The following is a 19,852-nucleotide window of genomic DNA, read 5'->3' on the forward strand; positions in this document are numbered from 1 at the left end:
TATGGTTTACAGGACGTGTAGGGTCTAATTTTGACTCGTTCTTGAGTCTATCGCTGATCTTTTAGCGGCCCTGGTTCTTTTCATAATATCACATCGATTTGGTCTGACAAGACTCGGAATGACCCATTTCCCCATCACACGCAAGATTTGCAGATGATAATGACAGGAGTATAAACAACATTGAAGCGATACTTATCGTTCTTGTCCTTTGGCTTTATTTCCTTTCTCCTATCTTCAAACATATATTATCTATCCACTAGACAGAATCTTTACGCTATCTTTCCGCAATCTTTGCGGTAGAAAAAAGATGTAACTTCCAAGCATTCAAACAACCGGCATGATAACATTCATGATATTTCAGATCTCTGGCTGAAGTTATGGTCCAAAATAGAGGGCGCCAGCCAGGTAAATTTCCAAGTCAGAAGGTGGTGGCTACATACCGGCCCCTTAATTGCCATGTGTCAAACATGCAATTACTAAGCACTTCTTTTAATAACAAACAATAAATTTTGATCCAAAAATGGCAAACTAAATTTGTGCCAAAACATTGCCAAAATTTAACAATAATCTTTTATCTCCAACTTTACTGATTATGTTGATAGCTGAATATAACACTTATTGATTCAACAATGGCGCTTTATGGAGATTATATACTGTCTATAATGATTTCTCCACTAATATAACTAAGTATAATGAAAGAGTTCACACTGTAGCAGCGCTATAGTCACATTTCACAGTCATAATGTAGTTCAAATGATGCTTTATAGTTCTTTGACTGTGGTATCAAACAATTTAGCAAATTTCACTAAGAATCACTGGTTCCATGAGTTATCTTGAATCCTAATCAATAGTGTTCGTGTCCTAATCACAAATGTCCATTGTCCAAATAACATAATCCACATCGGTTCGGCACTCCAGATGAAAAATTGGAAGAAGATCATGCGCTGCTGGCTTACTGCTCCAACGCTGCTCCTTACTGCGGGGTTCCCTGGAATCCGACGGTCCATGATGAACTTGATGAATTACAAACTCGCTGGGTCCATTGATCAGCAATTCCGATGCTCATGCTCCAACATGAGTGGTACAAACGTTTGCTGATCCTCAAATTATGGTCGGTAGTTCCGAAGCAAATGGCTCCATACAGCCATAGGTGGCACAAACGATTACCGACGCTATTACTATACTCAAAAATATTTTTTATATTTTTTTTGATTTCTTTTTTATTCAATCTTTCTTTCATACAATAATATTTGTTTTTTGTTGGTGTTTATGGGTGTTTCGTGTCAGTATGATTTTTTCTTCTTTTCTTGAATCAAACCGAACAACGACATGGCAACTCGTAAACAACATGGTTGCCAATTACAAGTACAAGTACAAATACAAGGAATGCTCTATTTCCATGTTAGGCAATCAAATGTTCACGGATGACTTCCATCAAAGAATCAAACCTTTGAATCATACATTTCCATTACAAAACATATCCTCTCTTATCAATCCAATGCCTTTCAAAACATTCCACAAGCCAATTGCACAACAATTGTCCATGTCCTGGCCAGAATACACAGACAAGGTTGTGCACCATTGGAAAATAGACAAATTCAAAACGTTCCAAAAAGGCTCTTCACCAAATTCTTAATAATCTTACTCCGATAAACCCATTTGATTTATGTTACCGTGTTCGCATCTGCGCGAGTGCTGCATCGCGTACCTACGCACTGCGCAAGTGTCTCCTAATGAATAAATTTGTATTGCCTGCGCAGATGTCTTTTGTATACGAAGACCTACGCACTGCGCAAGTGTCACCTAGTGAAGTCTACTGTTATCAATAAGCCATAATTTTGATGATTTTTAACAACAAGACACCTGAGACATTCCCTACCGGATACATCAAGACAAAGTCAATCTAACAAACATAAAAGACATAGGCTCTGGACTTCAAGTCTCCAGAAACCATGGAAACAGACAGCTTATTCTTCTGCCTCCAACAACAGGCACAACTTGCTGATGGGCCTCCGTAGGGTGGATGACTTGGTTCGCACATCAACCTGTCGCACTCGACCATTCTTGTCTGGCAGAGTTGTGACGATCTTTCCCATCAACCAGGAATTCCTAGGAGCTGACTCATCTACTATGAGAACAACGTCTCCCGTCTTCAGATTCCTCTGTGGCTGCAGCCAACGCTGTCTGCGCTGAAGTTCAGGTAAATATTCCTTCAGCCATCTTTGCCAAAACAGATCGGCCAAGTATTGGATCTGACGCCAACGTCTACGAGCGTAGATGTCCTTCTCGACAAAGCACCCTGGTGGCATGTCCGCCCTCGGTCTCAGCAACAAGAGGTCCCGGGGCGCGATGACATCCAAGTCATCCGGATCATCCGACACTCTCGTGAGTGGCCTGCTGTTCAGCGTCGATTCTATCTCACACATGAAGGTATGTAGTTGCTCATCCGACCTGCATGTCTTCAGGTGTTGTTCATTGAGGATGGCACACATTAACTTCCTTACAGTACGAATTTGTCTTTCCCATACTCCACCGTGGTGGGAGGCTGCTGGTGGATTGTATCGCCATTCAAATGTGTGGGATGTTGAGAAGTTCTGTATTTGGTCTTGGTCTAGTTCTTGCAGAGCGCGCTGTAACTCATTGTCCGCACCGACCAAGTTGGTTCCGTTGTCAGAGTGAATTACTTTGACTGGTCCACGCCTTGCTATAAATCGCCTAATCCCATCAATACAGGAACTAGTGTCCAGGGTGTGAGCGACTTCAATGTGGACTGCTCTGCTATTCATGCACGTGAACAGCATACCGTATCTCTTCCTAGTTACTCTGCCCTGCTTTATATAGAAGGGTCCAAAGTAATCTAATCCAGTGACTGTAAAGGCTGGGTCATCACTCTTTACTCGGTAGGCGGGAAGATCAGCCATCTTCTGTTTGCTAACTGGCATTCGGTGTTTTCTGCAGATTATGCACTTCCCTAAGACTGACTTCACCTTAGCTCGAGCCTTCACAATCCAGTATTTCTGTCGTAATTCGGCGAGAACATGGTTACTACCCTGGTGATGAATCTCTCCATGAATATAACGGACTATGAGAGTCGCTATGTGGTGATCTTTCGGAATGATGAGTTGATGCTTCGCATTCTGCGGTATCTTGGCGTTTTTCAGTCTACCGCCTACTCTTACCATCCCATCCATCACCTGTGGGTCCAAATTGGTAATCTTTGAGTCAAGTTGCAGAGATTTCTGTGCATGTTTTATGATTGCACACTCTGCCTCTTCCAACTCCTGCACAGTAAGTGCATCTGTGAAGTTGTGACTCTGTCTCTGTTTGGTTCTAAGAATCTTCTTAAGTCTCAGCCACCAGGCGGCTGCTCTTCTGAGTCTTGTCCAGCTGGAGTAGTGCTCTATCAGCTGATCTAGAGCATTATCTGTATCGCTCTGGTCTTCAGCTGTGACAGCGTGGACTTCCACGTCTGTGGCCTCAGGAGATTCTTCTGATACTGCCGGTTCTCCACCCGGCCACTCTTCCTCTGGTTCTGACAAGAACGCCGGCCCCTTTATCCAGTCTGGTCTTTCTACCAGCTGCTTGACTGACAGGCCTCTGGATGCATGGTCAGCGGGATTGCATGCACTGGGCACGTACCTCCATTGCTTTGGGCTGGACCCGTCTCTGATTACAGCAATCCTATTAGCCACAAAGACTGGAAATCGGGCTGTTTCGTTCTTGATATATTTAAGTACCGTCTGGCTATCTGACCAGAAAATGGTGGTAGCTTGAATGTCCAACTCTCTCTTTATCATATTGTCCACTTTCACAGCCAATGTTGCTGCGGATAACTCCATGCGGGGAATGGACACCTGTTTTATTGGTGCCACACGAGCCTTACTGAGGATGAGGTTGCATTCTACGTCACCAGCTTCATTCAAAAGTCTCAGGTATGAAGCTGTTCCGTATCCACGGTCACTTGCATCTGCAAAGTGATGTACTTGGACTTCAGCATTCTCAAATCCATCTGGCTTCCAACATCTTTGGATCTTGAAGTGTTCTAACTCTGGAATGCTTATCCACCACTTGTGCCACTTTCTCTTCATTTCATCAGGCACCTCATCGTCCCAACCATATTTCAACCGACACAACTCTTGCAGCATCTGTTTGGCTGGCAGAATCACTGGACTTGCAAATCCAAGAGGGTCGTAGAGCGAGCAAAGTGTCGACATCATGCCGCGTCTTGTCATAGGGTTGGACTTCTGCTCAATCTTGAAACCAAACTGGTCGGACTCCACATGCCACCACATGCCCAAAGTTTTGTGGCTCATCTTCTGGCTTTCAAGGTCTAAGTTCTTTGTGCTAGGTGACTGTTCTTCTTCTGGGATAGCATCCATGACATTCTGATGGTTGCTAGCCCACTTAGTAAGGTGAAATCCACCCATACTGCAGATTGTCCTAAGGTCTTGGCTCAACTTCACAGCTTTTTCTTCTGTGGGTACTGAGGTCAGTAAGTCATCTACATAAAAGTTGTGACATACTGTATCTGTTACTAACTCATCAAACTGATTTCTGTTGTCCTTGGCAGTCTGCTTTAAGGCAAAGCTGGCACAGGCGGGTGACGACGTGGCCCCAAACAAATGTACCACCATCCGATACTCTCTAAGTGGTAGTTCCACGTTGCCTCCTGGCCACCAAAGAAAGCGCAGGTAGTTGCGGTCATGTACAGGTACCTTAACCTGACAGAACATCGCCTCAATGTCTGCTACCAAGGCAACTTGTGCCTGACGAAATCTCAACAGCACGCCGACCAGGGTATTGGTTAAATCCGGCCCCTGTAGGAGCTCCTTGTTCAGACACCTGCCTTGGCATGTAATGGCGCAGTCAAAGACCACCCTCAATTTCTGTTTCTCAGCATTGTACACTCCGTGGTGGGGTATGTACCAGGTGGAACCATCTGTCTAATTGATCTCATCATCTGGCACTGGCTCTGCGTAGCCCTTTTCTATAGTTTGTTCCATGGCCTTTGTGTACTCTGTTTTGAATTGTTCATTCTTTATGAATTTCCTCTTAAGGAAGTGTGTTCTACTCTCTACCACTGCTCTGTTGTCTGGCATCTGTGGGTTTCCCTCTCTAAACGGCAGTCCAATCTCATAATGCCCATCAACAGTTTTTACACTACCAGTCACCATATTCAGGAAACGTTGGTCTTCTGCTGACATCGCCAACCGACCATCACTCATTCTTTCGTTGAACTCATGGTTCACATACGACTGGAACTGGGTCTCCAAATTTTCCAGGCTATCTTCTATTACACTGCAGAAGTAGGTTTGAACTTGCTTGTTAAACCTTCCTGGAATACCGTACACTGCCCATCCCAGGGGTGTGAGTACAGCGTATGGCTCACCAATTTCTCCTGTGGCCAATTCCAGCGGCATGGTGGCTGCCGGAGTGTTGCTTCCAATCATCATCGTTACCTCTGGAATACATGGGTACTCGCTTGGTATTACTGGTAACTGTATATCGCAAAGGTGTGCCCATCTTCTCAGATCTTCTTGAGTCGGTGCGTCCTTTGCGGAGACTGGAATCTTGTCTTCGATATACACCTGTGGTAACGGGATGAAATTCTTCTGATTTAAATCACCCACTAGCAATTTATCCAACACCACCTTTGAGTTCACGGTTTTCTTCGAAGTCAAAGTTCCTATTAGCAGTTTTCTTTTTTGAGTCCTCAAGTTCATTCGCTGTTGTAGTAGCGAAGAGGCGAAAACCGCATCACAGCCGTTGTCCAAGAAAGCATATGTGGCTATGAAACTATCGCTAAGTTCATGCTTCACCAATACTGGTATTATGGTCATTAATGGTGAGGTATCACTACTTGTAGCTGCTGAAGCTAGAGTCTTGGGTGCAACCAGTCACTACATTACTGCCACGAGCAGTTGCCTCTTCTTGAGACTTGTTTTGTTTAGGTGATTGAGATTCTTGCTCTCGTTTGTCTCTGTGCATCGCAGTTGGATGTGTTTTCTGACATTTACTGCACTTCAACAGATCCTTACACTGCTTCTTAGGATGTCCTGCTTCCAAACAACCAATGCACAATTTTTTGTCAAACCAGAAGGCTGATTTCTCCTTAGGTTGCAACTTGGAGAATTTTCTGCATTCCATGATCTTGTGCTTGGTGCCATCTCCACAGTAGGTGCATGACTTGTTTGAAGCTTTCTTCTCTGTGACCTCTTGAGCAGTTGTAGTGAAGGCTTTCTTCTTGTTGCTACTGAAGGATTCTGAGTTCCCTATTCTACCGAACACCGGATTGGCAATTATTTTTGCCTGTCTGTCGACAAACTGAACAAGATCGCTGAACTTTACTGTATTTCCTTGTTCTTCTTCAATAGCATACACTTTATTTCTCCATAGATTCCTGTGTCGGTATGGCAGTTTCGCAACAAGAATCTTCAAGGTGTTAGAATGATCTAACTCACTTAACGCATCCACTGTCTGCATCATGTTCTTACACTCGGTAAGAAATAGTGAAAAGGCATTTAAGCTTTTATCTTCATCTTTAACTTCTTGCCAGGATTTGGCCTTCTTCAGCATTGCTTGTGCAATTTTATGGCCACTTCCAAACTTCTTGGCTAAAGTTTCTTTAGCTTTCTCAAAGCCTTCCTTTGGATCCTCATAATGAAGATAGCTCTCTACATATTTCTTGGCATCTCCATCTGTATGCTGACATAAGAACTCCAGTCTTTCTTTCTCATCATCTGTCTTGTCCTCGACACCAAATGCGAAGGCTCTCATAAATGATGTATACTTTAACGGATCTCCATCGAAAGTCTGGATCTTCGTCTCTGGCAATAAAGCTCGCAACTGCTGTTTTATCAGCAATCGGGTCAATTCACCAAGCTGTTCAGCTTAGTCTGCAGAATGATCTGCCTGTCTTTGCTGTTGAGGCTCTGTTGGTACACTAGCTGTTGGAACATGTGGGGGGCCAACAGGCTGTGTGGGTACACTAACTGTTGGAACATGTGGGGGCCAACAGGCTGTGTGGGTACACCAACTGTTGGAAAATGTGGGGGGCCAACAGGCTGTTGCTGTGGTCTATAGTCCATGTAATATGGCATAAACTGATCATACTGATCTGCAGGTGCTGGTCCCTGCATGTGTCTATATGGCTTCATAGGAGGTGCATCATCATGCACATGTCTTGGTCGGAATGTATATTCCTCTGGATAACTATTGTAATCAAGCCGTGGCCGGTTCACATCACGTTCAGATCTGTGGTCTTCCAACTTTGGCTGTCTAACTTTCGGCCTGACTACTGGGTCTATATTTCTAGGTTTCGATGAAGCAGGAAGTCTTTTTGGTAGCACTGGTACTTCCAAGTTCACCTGTACTTTCTGGTCTGACTCCTGATGATGAGGTACTATATTCCTATCATCACACTGCTTTATATTAGAAGCCAATTCAACATGTACAGTTTCTCCCTGTGGTTCAGGAGATATGTCTTGACCAGCTGCCATAGACCTGTCTACATGTACATCTGATGTAGGCCTTTGCATTCTGACATCAGATTTTTGCACAACTGGTTCCTGAATTTCAACCTTTCCAGGACTATCATCTTGGTTATCAAGCCAACTTTGTACGGTTTTTCGGCTGTCTATAGCAGATGGTAGAGTCAAGCTTTCTCGACTACTTTCTGATGTACTGAGATTTTCATAAATTTCTAATTTGGTTTTTTCTAATTCCAATTCTGCATCTATCTCTACCCAGTGGGCACACCCGACGTTGAAATCACGTTGAAATCAGGTTGACGTTTCGACGTTGAAATCACGTTGTATTTGCAAATCGACTCTAACCTGATTTCAACCCGATTTCAACGTTGATTCAACGTCGAAATTTCAACCTAATTTCAACCTGAATTTCACGTTGTATTAACGTCGAAATTTCAACCTAATTTCAACCTGAATTCAATCCGATTTTAACCTGATATTTATTTAGATATAATTATTATATAGTAATAAATTTATACGTACCCACGTGTAGAACCTCACCGCTGTGGTCCGTCTGGGAAAATATTATCATGAATTCATGATTATAGGCTAGGCTGGGTATCACCCCTGTGTAACTGGTATCGCCGTCGTTGTCGGTGCAGAGGGCCGGTGCAGTCGGCACCCATACGCGGGATGCAACCGGGTGTGGAGTCGTGGTGAGCCGCGCGCAGTGGTCGGTGCAGAGGGACGGTGCAGTCGGCATCCATACGCGGGAGTCTACCGGGTGTGGTGTTGGTTGGCCGCGTGCAGTGGAGCATGCGTCGGAGTCTGAGGGCCGGTGCAGTCGGCACCGCAACGCGGGAGGCAAACGGGTGTGGAGTGGGTGGGCCCGTGCACGGCGGTCATGTTTTTGACCAAAAATCACATTTTTGACCCAAAATCACATTTTTGACCCAAAATCACATTTTTGACCCAAAATCACATCACAATTTTACCAAAAATCACATTTGACCAAAAATCACATTTTTGACCAAAAATCACATTTTTGACCGAAAATCCTATTTTTGACCGAAAATCCTATTTTTGACCAAAAATCACATTTTGGACCGAAAATCACATTTGAACAAATATCACATTTTTGATCGAAAATCCTATTTTGACCGAAAATCACATTTTTGACCGAAAATCCTATTTTTGACCAAAAATCACATTTTTGACCAAAAATCACATTTTTGACCAAATATCACATTTTGACCAAAAAATCACATTTTTGAACAAATATCACATTTTTGACCAAAAATCACATTTTTGACCAAATATCACATTTTAGACCAAGAGTACATTTTTTTATTTCAAAAAATAACATTTTTACCAAAAAACACATTTTGTCAAAATCAATATTTTGCGCAAAAACCACTGCGTAAACATGCAACTTTGGGCAATCTTCTTAGTATTCGATTTTGCTAATTTCTCACCTTTTTATATCAGTTTATCGTAAAAGCCTCAATTTGATGATTTGACCTATTTTTAACCTTCAAATCCTAAATAGCTTTCCATAGATTTTACGTGCAAAGTAAGCGTCGCGTTTCAGGCCATAAGTCGAGTTACCTTGAACTTTGAAATTTATTTTTGATATCATCATCATATCAATTTGTCAACGTCGTCGTACAACCTGCAAGTTGAGTTGCCCAGCAAACACAAAACATTTTACAGATAACGTTTTATTGTTGGTTTATATAAAGGGTATAAAAACGTTTTAATAACGTTCTAAAAACACTTTTGAAAAATAGATGCACGATATTTTAACATGTTATTATAGAGTTGACAAAGCACCAACAAAACACCAAAAACACTTAAATAGTTTTGTGTGTCTTAAAAAAACTGCATATTTATGTTCTAACGACACAAAATTAGAAACAGTTCTCTCAATAATTTTTGAATAATCAAAAATATGGGTCAAAAAGGATCAAAATTTGACTCTATATATTTTAAGGTCCTTTTTCAAGAAATTGAGAAAATTGTTTCTAATTTTATTTTGTGTCTTAAGAACATAAATATGCAACTTTAAGGGATCTGGAATGAATATTTTTTTGTGGGACATGAGAGCACATCAGACATATCGAATTGCATTCTGAATTAGGTACGTAGAATGTCTTTCTGATATCAAATAATTTTCATTTTTTAAATTCACGATATAATACAAATTTTATGACAAATTATTAAAATTTGATATTTTTCACATTTTTGATATATAACATAACAGTCCTCGAAGTAAATTTTATAAATCTAATGATATATTCTAAAGTGTATGTAGCTGGGAGGAAAAGCCGACGATCAATTGAAAATTTTGACCTTTCATATTGAAGATATAGATTTTTTCCCAAAAAGACCTAATTTTTCATCCCACCTACATACACTTCAAGTATAAATCATCAGATTTATGAAGTTTACTTCGAGTACTGTTAAATACATGTATCAAAAATATCAATTTTTAATGATTTGCTATAAAATGTGTATTACATTGCGAATTTCAAAAAATCAAAATTTTTTAATATCAGAAGGCCATTCTTCGCATTCAGAATGCAATTCGATGTCTGATGTGCTCTACTGTCCAAACGTTCATACTCCATCCCTTAATAGAGTTTGAATTCAGGGTAAGTTATGGTTTCATATTTTGAAACATATTCTCCTACACATCGCAAATCCAAAATAAAATCAGCTCCGTCCTTTTGATTTTCAAGTTACGTTACCATGGTTACATGTATCATACTTTGATACAATTTGTATCTAAACGCATCCTGAACACTTATATCCCGTCTTCAACACTGCTAACGTTTAGCTAAGTGACATGTTTTAGATATGTAACAAGTAACAACATCATAGGACATCAATCCACCCTTCAACGTATTCAAAGGATCCTTGTCGTGCTCAGTTTTAGCTGAAGGAGATAAGCATCGAAAACGTCAACCCTATCAGTAGGCTTATATCGCATTGATGATGTCATCAATACCAATATTAAGAAAATCTAGACCAGAATCTGTATTTGCTTGCTTAGTTCTTTTTATGTCAAGACACATATCAAGGCAATAACAGCTGTTACATATCATTAAGCCGATGGGTTTGCACATTTGTTGACCAAAAATCACATTTTTGACCAAAACACTTTTTGAAGCTGGTCTATTTCACAGTTCCTGGAATGTGAGGCGTGAGTTCATTCCATCTGCGGGCTATATGAAATGAATGATGACTAACAACTTAAGTTAGATCTTGAACGGATGAGTAGTATGTGGCAGCAACTGCTCAACGTTGGACTTTATTCAGTGTAGGAGTTGGTCCATGCCATGACGTGCCAGTTTACTCCATCTTTGATTTGACCATGCTCTTGTATTAAAATTATGGCTCTCTCAAGTTGTCAGTTCATCCGAAATCTTTGGCTGCATCTAAACGTTCGTTAAGTCAATTTTCTTGATACTTTATACATTGTACATTGTCATGGACTATAGTCTGTCTATTGCATGGCCAATCTTGTTTTGATTCCATTGTCACGTGGCACAACAACACGTCAGCTGTAACGACAAAAATAACAATTTAGGGATTTAAAAATACAATTATTTCCATAATGTACACATGCAAAAACATTATATTTGACATAAACTTACAGTACGATTAATATGCTTAATGTAAAAAAGGCATAGGCCTACTGAAGGTAGACCTGTTACTCCTGACTGTTTAGGGTCATTCTGCTGAACAATTCTTAGGGCCATTCTTGGGACCAAAAAGAGGGAAAGTATAACTTATTTTTACTCCTTTAGACACATGCTTTAGACTAGAGACATTATTTGGGGATGTGAAATCTTCTGCCTAAAAAATCTGCCTAAAAAGTGTTCAACACTAATTGGCTCATGCTTGCACATGTTTAAAGTAGGCATACTCAGAGAACATGATATTTTTGACAAAGAGCAGTGATAAGTTTAATGAAAAATTAAAAATACCCTCACTTTCTTTCTAGAGAACTGCAGATTGCACCTTAATGTTGAATCTATTTGAGGAAGATCTTTACGACCTTTAATAACTTGGAAGGTATAGGCCTATAGCTTTAAGGGCCTAAATCTCGTGAATACAAATACTTAATAAAGTTTATAATTCATTTAGCCTATTAAAAACGAAGATAAGTAGATTATTAATATTAGGGTCCTATGATGTATATCTTTGTAATTTACCCTCAAGTCTCTCAGAAAAGATTAGATATAGGCCTACCCGTTATGTTTACTAAACGGTTGCAACTAGGCCTACCAAGGAAGCACAAGCGAACATTAACATGATTAATTTTGAATAGGGGGATGTCCTTCTGATATATTTAATAATTTGGGGCAAACTATTAAAAATGGCAATTTTTGACATTTAACAGTTCTCAAAGTAAACTTAATAAATCGAATGATATCTACTTGAAGTGTATGTAGCTGGGATGAAAAGCCAACTATCAATTGACAATTTTGACCTTTCATATATAGATTTTTCCCCAAAAGACCTAAATTTTGTTGGGGAACAATCTATATCTTCAATAGGAAAGGTCAACATTTTCATATGATTGACGGCCGCTCGTCCCAGCTACATACACTTTAAGTATATCATTAGATTTATAGAATTTATTTCGAGGACTGTTTCAAAAATATCAATTTTTAATCTCGAATTTCAAAAAATCAAAATTATTTGATACCGTACTAGAAGGACATTCCTCGTATTCAAATCAAAATACAATTAGATATGTCTGATGTGCTCTCAGGTCCCACACAAAATACGTGAAAACGTTGCTATCCGAGCTCTTAAGCTCTATCTATTTGAAAAGAACTTTATTCCACAAATTCCACTAGCCTAGTCCTAAGATTAGGCCGTGTAAAATTAATATTTTGGTTCTCGTCCCTCCCTCCTCAATTTCTGGGATTTGTCAGATTTTTTTTTTTTTTAGATTTTCAATTTTTTAGACTTTGGAATGATTTATGAAATCTTCATACATATGAATAAGTTTATTAGAGAACAAGCATCACTTCCAAGTCTTTTTGTGGTACTCTAGGGGTTTTTCCTCAGAATCTCACATTTGAAAAAAAAAAAAAGGGCCTCATCGTTTCCTCGAGCACTGTTGGAGAAGACCGAAAACTACTGACAATGCTAAATTTACATTGGGTAAAAAAAAAAAAAAAAAACACCTCCTCCCTCATCAATTCATGAAAATCCTCTGGACGAGAACCAAAACATTAATTTTATACGGCCTTACTAACTAAATATTACTGGTACTACTATTTACGCCTAGCCATATTTTTAGGCCCCTGGGCCCTGTATTCTTCATAATTCTGCGCTTATTAAAATATCATTTTGTCAGTGGGATGTGGACTTCCACAAACTTGGTATCACTATCACTCAGTATATTATTTTTAAAAATAATTGTCATTTTGACATTGAAATTCATGTCAAATCATCAAAGACACATCTAGTCTGCCCTACCAGTAACTTAATGTCTTAAAAAAATACACTAGAGATAATGATTTGCGCTCACAGAGCGCAGACAATCGCAAGGCATGTAACTCTTTAATGACCATTTGACCTGAACTTTGACCTTAATGTTTCCCGGGTCACGAGGTTTGTTGTCACCGAAATTGAGCCTCCATATCCATTACAGAAAATGAAATTACGGTATAAGATTTGACCCCAGTTAACCTTTGACCTGACCCCTGCAAAGTGTTCCAACATATCCACCTGGTCATTAATTTTGTTGTCACAGAGTTTGAGCCTCGTACCCCTTACAGATGTCCCAAAAATGCATTACTAAAATTTGACCTCTGCATGACCTTTGAACTCACTGACCCCTGCAAAATGTTCCCCTGGTCATGAGATTTGCTGTCACTGAGTTTGAGTCCAGAAGAAGAAATTATAAGATTTGACTCAAGATAACCGTTGACCCCGAGACGAATATACCTAAATTTAGGTATATTCGTCTCAGCTTTGACCTGACCCCTGCAAAGTGTTTAATATATTCCCTGGTCATTAAGTTTGTTGTCACAGAGTTTGAGTCCCGTACCCTTACAGATGTACAGAAAATGCATTTCTAAAATTTGACCTTTGACCTGACCCCTGTAAAATGTTCCCCTGGTCATGAGATTTGTTGTCACCGAGTTTGAGCCCCATACCCATTGCGGATGTCGAGATAATGCAATTGTGAGATTTTACCCCCTTAATGTTCTTTGACCCTAATTCTTTGTACAGCTTTTAGACACTGGCTAAGGCGATGCAGGTATGCAAGTGACGTCATTGTATTATGTAATTTGTGGAAGATGAAGCATTTTTAGTGAAAATCACATTTTAGCCATTTAATGACCGATGACCTTTGACCCCCCCCCCCCAGTTGGACACTGGCCTAGAGCATATGGCTACGATGGCTCGTTATAAGTTTGACAGAAGAAAGAAAGAAAGAAGAAGAACTGACCAAAAACAGTACAATCGCAAATTGAAAATTTGCGATTGTTTAAATGAACTAGCACATGAGCATTGCTGCACGATATGACTAGGGCTAGGCCTAGGAGCCTAGTTTCTTAATTATACAATAAACATTTGCATTTCCCCAGCTGGCCCGTCGCCAGCACCCCCCCCGCCCAAATGCCAAAGGCCCAAAAGTTCCCTTTTTTTAACTTTAAAAGTCCCATTTGCGAGCACAGCGAGCGAAAAATAGAGGTTTTTATGCCTTCTGTATCTTGGTCCGTCCAAAATTTCCAAATCCGCCCAGTCCAAAAGTTCCAAATTTTGAAAAAAAGTCCACTTTTTCAAAATCAATACCCCCCAATCAATCCAGATTACGGGCCTGATTGCCCCAGCAAATATTCCAAACTAGCATGACTGGGTCTTGTACAAATACAAGCCATTAAGCATGTCAACTTCAAGGCACTGTTTCGTGTTTGTCGAATGGTGCATTCATGATTGTACAGCATGCATGTCATGTGCAGCAGGCATGTAATTTAACTGCTCAGTAAGCTTAACTATTTTAACATATCCTGATGATACAAAATGGAAAACCAAGTTGAAATATACATCCAGCAATGTGTCCAAAAGTCAAGTAGACCTTTAAAGAAAATATAAATGTTTACTAACCTGTTTTATTTGCAAATTTAGGCCTCAAGTTCATGTTCGTGACACGTACGCGTACAACTCCTTTTGCTTACCAGGCCCGCGACACTCCGGCACTTGTTGGAAGACATATGGTACAGCAGACAGTACATGTACAATGTGATTTTCTCATTTATAATTAGGATTACGTCATTGCCAGAGCTTGTTTATTTGTTCATTAGAATGATTGACAGCGGTGGGCGGACTTATACGCTTTGTACCGCTCACAAAACAAAGCTCTGGCAATGACGTAATCCTAATTATAAATGAGAGAATCACATTGTACATGTACTGTCTGCTCACTCTGCTGTATTAGATGTCTTCAGCTGCGGTATAGCACGGTATAGGCAGTTTGCAGAGAGTGTCGCTTCTCTACCTTTATTTTCTCTGTGCTTACTGATGTACATTGGGCAATATCCGTTCTGGAAAAGTGTTGGGCGAAAGCGATACTACTACAATTTTAATCCAAAATTTTTTTAACTTTTGAATGTCCAAACATGGTGATCTAGGATAGAAACATGTTTATAGGTCAAAATGCGACCAGAACTAACGAATATTCAAAAATTTGAAATTGTTTTTCAACATGTTTCAGATATAGGCCTAGGCCTAGGCCGACTAGCCTACAACTCTAGCGTGATGCAGAATTCACTGCTTGCCTATCCAGATCCAAATCCAGATCCTACATCAAGTTCAAACAAACGGACACATTCAAGGCATTATGTCATTGATTGATGCGCCATCCCGCTCGTGGCAGTGGCATCAGTTTTGCACTCGCGTGTGGGTAGGCCTACCCATAAACACTTGGAATCAAACACTTGTGTGCGTACTCACAAACACTTGTGCACGCGCGTACGTATGGCCCCTATACCTTCAATAATTTGCAAATGTGCGTGCGTATCTATAAACACTTGTGAACGCGAGTGTGCACTTGCAAACACTTGCGAACTCGCATGCGTACCCGTAATAACTTTCGCGTACCCATAAACACTTGCGAACGGGCATGCGTACTCGAAAACACTTGCAAACTCGATTGCGTAACGTACGCGCGTGCGTACCCGCAATAACTTTCGAACGCAAGTGCGTATCCATAAACACTTGCGCATGCGTGTGCGTACCCATAAACACTTGCGCATACGCTTGCGTACTTGCAAACACTTGCGAACGTGCATGCGTACGCATAAACACTTGAGAACGAGTGTATTCACGCAAACACTTGCGAACGTGCGTGCGTATACTCCCAAACACTTGGGAACGTGCGTTTGTAGGCCTACTTGCAAACACTTGTGTATGCATTATGTGTATACTTGCAAACACTTGCGAACGCGCGTGCGTACCCGCAATAACTTGCAAACGCATGTGCGTACCTATAAAGACTTGAACATGTGCATGCGTACCCATAAACAATTGTGCACGCGCATGCGTATTCGCAAACACTTGCGAACGTGTGTGCGTACCGGCAATGTACGCAAGCGTACCCATGAACACTTGTAAACATGAGTGCGTACTGCAAACATTTGCGAACGCTTGTTAACACAATTGTGCACGCGTGTACGTACCCACCCACAAAATCTTGCAAACGTGCGGTATAGGCCTACCTATAAACACTTGCCGTCCCCCATGAAAATAATTAGAGAGGGCATGCCCCCCTAACTCTCCCCTGCTTTCTCCGACTATGATCGACAACATAGGCCTATGATGCGGCCGGCCCACCCACTCCCGCATCCGGTTGCCTCCCGCGTATGGGTGCCGACCTCGATCTGCCGACCTCGAAGCTACTGACGCCGGCTATGCCGCCGCGGCGATACCCGGCAATACCCGGGGCGATATGATCGGGTTAGTAAAATAGGTAGATATGCGAATAGGCATATTAGGGACCGATCACAAACACTTGTTAGGGGGCTGATGCAAAAAATCATCGCGAAAGTTTTTCGCCCCCTTTCAGATCTCTAAAAATTCAGCCTCCCCCTTTGACATGAAAATTATGGGTCAATCCCATAGAAAATCATATAAACTCAATTTTCCTGGGGAAATTTTTGGTCATTTTTAAGGCCCTCCTCTACCCCTAGGAGGGTCAAAACTAAAGCTCCTCCCCACCCTTTTGCATCAGCCCCCCCCCCCTAACAAATGTTTGTGAACGTCTCTTGCACCAACTTCACCATGTTGTAGGAATTCCCATATCAACATCAGCCCGCCAATTGAGCGGCGACGGGGCCGTATAGCATACCCCGTACCACCCGGTGTTTTCGCGTAAGTATTTGAGGTAGTGCACGCCGCGCGCGCCACTTGAAGAAGGGAACGGAAGTTCGGTTTAAATCGTTAGATCATGCGGCCTGGATATATAGAAAAACTTGGGTAAAATTTCAATGCTATCGACCTTTAAACATGTATTATACTAGGCATATGCATATTTCGTCCTAATAATATTTTATGTAAGGTCATTAAGTTGTGCATTGAAACATTGGTTGAAATCAGGTTGAAATTTCAACGTTGTATCAACGTTGAAGTTTCAACCTGATTTCAACCTCCTAATTTTGCATTGAAAGTTGGTTGAAACATGGTTGAGAGCAGGTTGAAATTTCAACGTTGTATCGACGTTGAAATTTCAACCTGATTTCAACCAATCTCTAGGTTGAAATCGGGTTGAAATCAGGTTAGGTTAGATTTCGACGTTGTATCAACGTTGATACAACGTCGAAATCCTAACCTGTGCCCACTGGGTATAGACTCCTTTTGTTGTTGCAATTCAAGCTCTTTTTTCTCAATTGCTTGTCTTTTTTGAACTATTGTTTGTTTACTCATTAATTCTGCTTTACGCAGAGCAGCCTTGGCAATAGCACTGCTAATACTACTCTTTGATTTTCTGCTAACTTTGCTTTTAATGCTAGCATGTTCAATCTGTTCAATATCCCCTGGATATTTTGCAGCCATAATTAATGAGATTCTATTTTACAAACTGGTTTGTTTACTATCTCACTAAATCTGAGATGGTCCCTGAATTAAATTCAGAAACAAATTTCAACTTTACTTGACAAGGGCAGGGACTTTCCAGTCATAACAAAGATTAGACTTATCTAAGTCCAAAACCATGCAAGTTAGACCTAGCCTATTTAGGTCCACTATCAGCATGAACGCAAGTCTTGATCAAGTCTAGCGCCCAACGTGGTTTGTAAACATGTGCGCTGGACTTTTCTCAGCGCTGAGACAAGCACAGATTTATACAATATTCCACACACTGTGTGTACGTGTGCATAGCAGTGCAATACATAATGTACGTACATGCACAATAAACTTTTGTGAACTTCGTATTCTTTATCGAAGCTACAACTTTATGTCTTGTGTATAATCGAGGTAACGATCATATACACTCTTTTTTCTACTAATGTAGGGTCTAATTTTGACTCGTTCTTGAGTCTATCGCTGATCTTTTAGCGGCCCTGGTTCTTTTCATAATATCACATCGATTTGGTCTGACAAGACTCGGAATGACCCATTTCCCCATCACACGCAAGATTTGCAGATGATAATGACAGGAGTATAAACAACATTGAAGCGATACTTATCGTTCTTGTCCTTTGGCTTTATTTCCTTTCTCCTATCTTCAAACATATATTATCTATCCACTAGACAGAATCTTTACGCTATCTTTCCGCAATCTTTGCGGTAGAAAAAAGATGTAACTTCCAAGCATTCAAACAACCGGCATGATAACATTCATGATATTTCAGATCTCTGGCTGAAGTTATGGTCCAAAATAGAGGGCGCCAGCCAGGTAAATTTCCAAGTCAGAAGGTGGTGGCTACAGGACGGCATACGCAAGCTAGTCTTTTTTAATTCGGTCTTCAATTATACAACATATGAGTTTGCAAATATTCTAGTGCATAATTCATTAACTTGATAGACCCACGCCATTGGCGCCACGTGCTAGGTGTTTCTAGAATCCCTATAGAATAAGATTAATTTTAATGCTAATTTATTGCACATGCTGAGGAAGCGTGATTACCTTTTTGAACATTCGGAAATGGCGATAGGCGAATTTATGTATGGCGCAGAGAGGTGGGGGATATATATTGGGCTCTCAATATTGGGCGGAAATTAGAGTACCGGTAGGCCTACTTGTCTGAATATAAATTTGTACAATCGACCTACATGCCGCGCAATGTGCGGCATTTTAGGTGTCAATTTCAAAGCAAACTACCTCCTGCGGAGGCAGAAAAAAATTGTTCTGTTTTTTTCTGGAATGGGGAGTAGGCATACATGTATGCATGTAGGTTAGGCCTAGTCAAGCCTAGGCTGGCCTTGCTTTGTTTTTGATTGAATACACATGCACGCACACAGTTGAGTGGCTAAAGCTTACCGTGAAAATGTTTTAACCATTGCAATACCGTAGTGAAACGAGTAGGCTAAACCTGTTCTCTGCTAATGTTATTTAACCGTCAATAATAAGATACTGATCATGATAGGTACTCAAATTATGCAAATGAAACCGCCGTATTTTAGCTGCAGTTCTGTGCTGCTTAAATTGTGTGCTTTGCCAGAGGGGCGGTGAAAAAGTTCGTAGACCAAGGTATGCTACTTTGTCGCACGGTACGGTAATGAATTTGGTCTCATATTCGAAACATAACTGCAAAACATTCTATTTTTGCATCACTGTGTATGGGCAGGACACTAGGCCCTATATGCAGGGGAAGCCTACCTCATTGAATTCACCACTAGCCACTAGGCCTATATAGTGAACAAAGGGTCATTATGGAAATTTCTTCTAACGGTGGTGAAAACCCAAATGAAATTTAACAGTGTAGGCCTGGGCCTACCGGTGATGTAAATGGTAATGAAGTCCTTGATATTCAACAGCAACGAAATGGTCCTTAGAGTTCAAGGATGGAATTCAGCGTCCTTGAACTTGAAGATCACCCAAGTTCCAAAAGACTTGCTGAGGTCGCCACAAATGATAGGGCCTATAGACCTACCGTACCGGTAGGCCTACGTGCTGGTAGGCCTACAGTGGCAACTCTGATTAATTTGGGTATTCCAGGGTGTCTTCTGTAACTTGAAACTCACCCGAGATTCATCAATTATTTATTCTGGTGTAAGATAGAATTCACACCATAATAGGGCCTAGATGACCGATTTATCTCAAAGTTTCAAAGACTCGCTGAATAGGCCTAGGCCCTACCCGAACAGTAGCCTGAGTCCCTTGGCCCCGACCTCGAAACAATTCAAAATGGCGGAAT

General features: G+C 40.9%; 1 protein-coding gene across 1 annotated transcript; it reads right to left on the bottom strand.

Moving 5' to 3' along the window:
• Positions 1–1,967: 1,967 nt before the first annotated feature.
• On the bottom strand, positions 1,968–4,733 carry LOC140169494 (uncharacterized). The gene has a single exon (XM_072192756.1). The coding sequence runs from the start codon at positions 4,731–4,733 to the stop codon at positions 1,968–1,970; it is 2,766 nt and encodes a 921-aa protein (XP_072048857.1).
• Positions 4,734–19,852: the final 15,119 nt, after the last annotated feature.

This window comes from Amphiura filiformis, chromosome 14 (genome assembly GCF_039555335.1).
Source record: "Amphiura filiformis chromosome 14, Afil_fr2py, whole genome shotgun sequence".
In the NCBI taxonomy this organism is placed as follows: domain Eukaryota; kingdom Metazoa; phylum Echinodermata; class Ophiuroidea; order Amphilepidida; family Amphiuridae; genus Amphiura; species Amphiura filiformis.

What these genes read in the sequence shown, in the direction of transcription:
- LOC140169494 (XM_072192756.1), bottom strand. Translation starts at nt 4,733, where the DNA reads ATGTTCTGTCAGGTTAAGGTACCTGTACATGACCGCAACTACCTGCGC.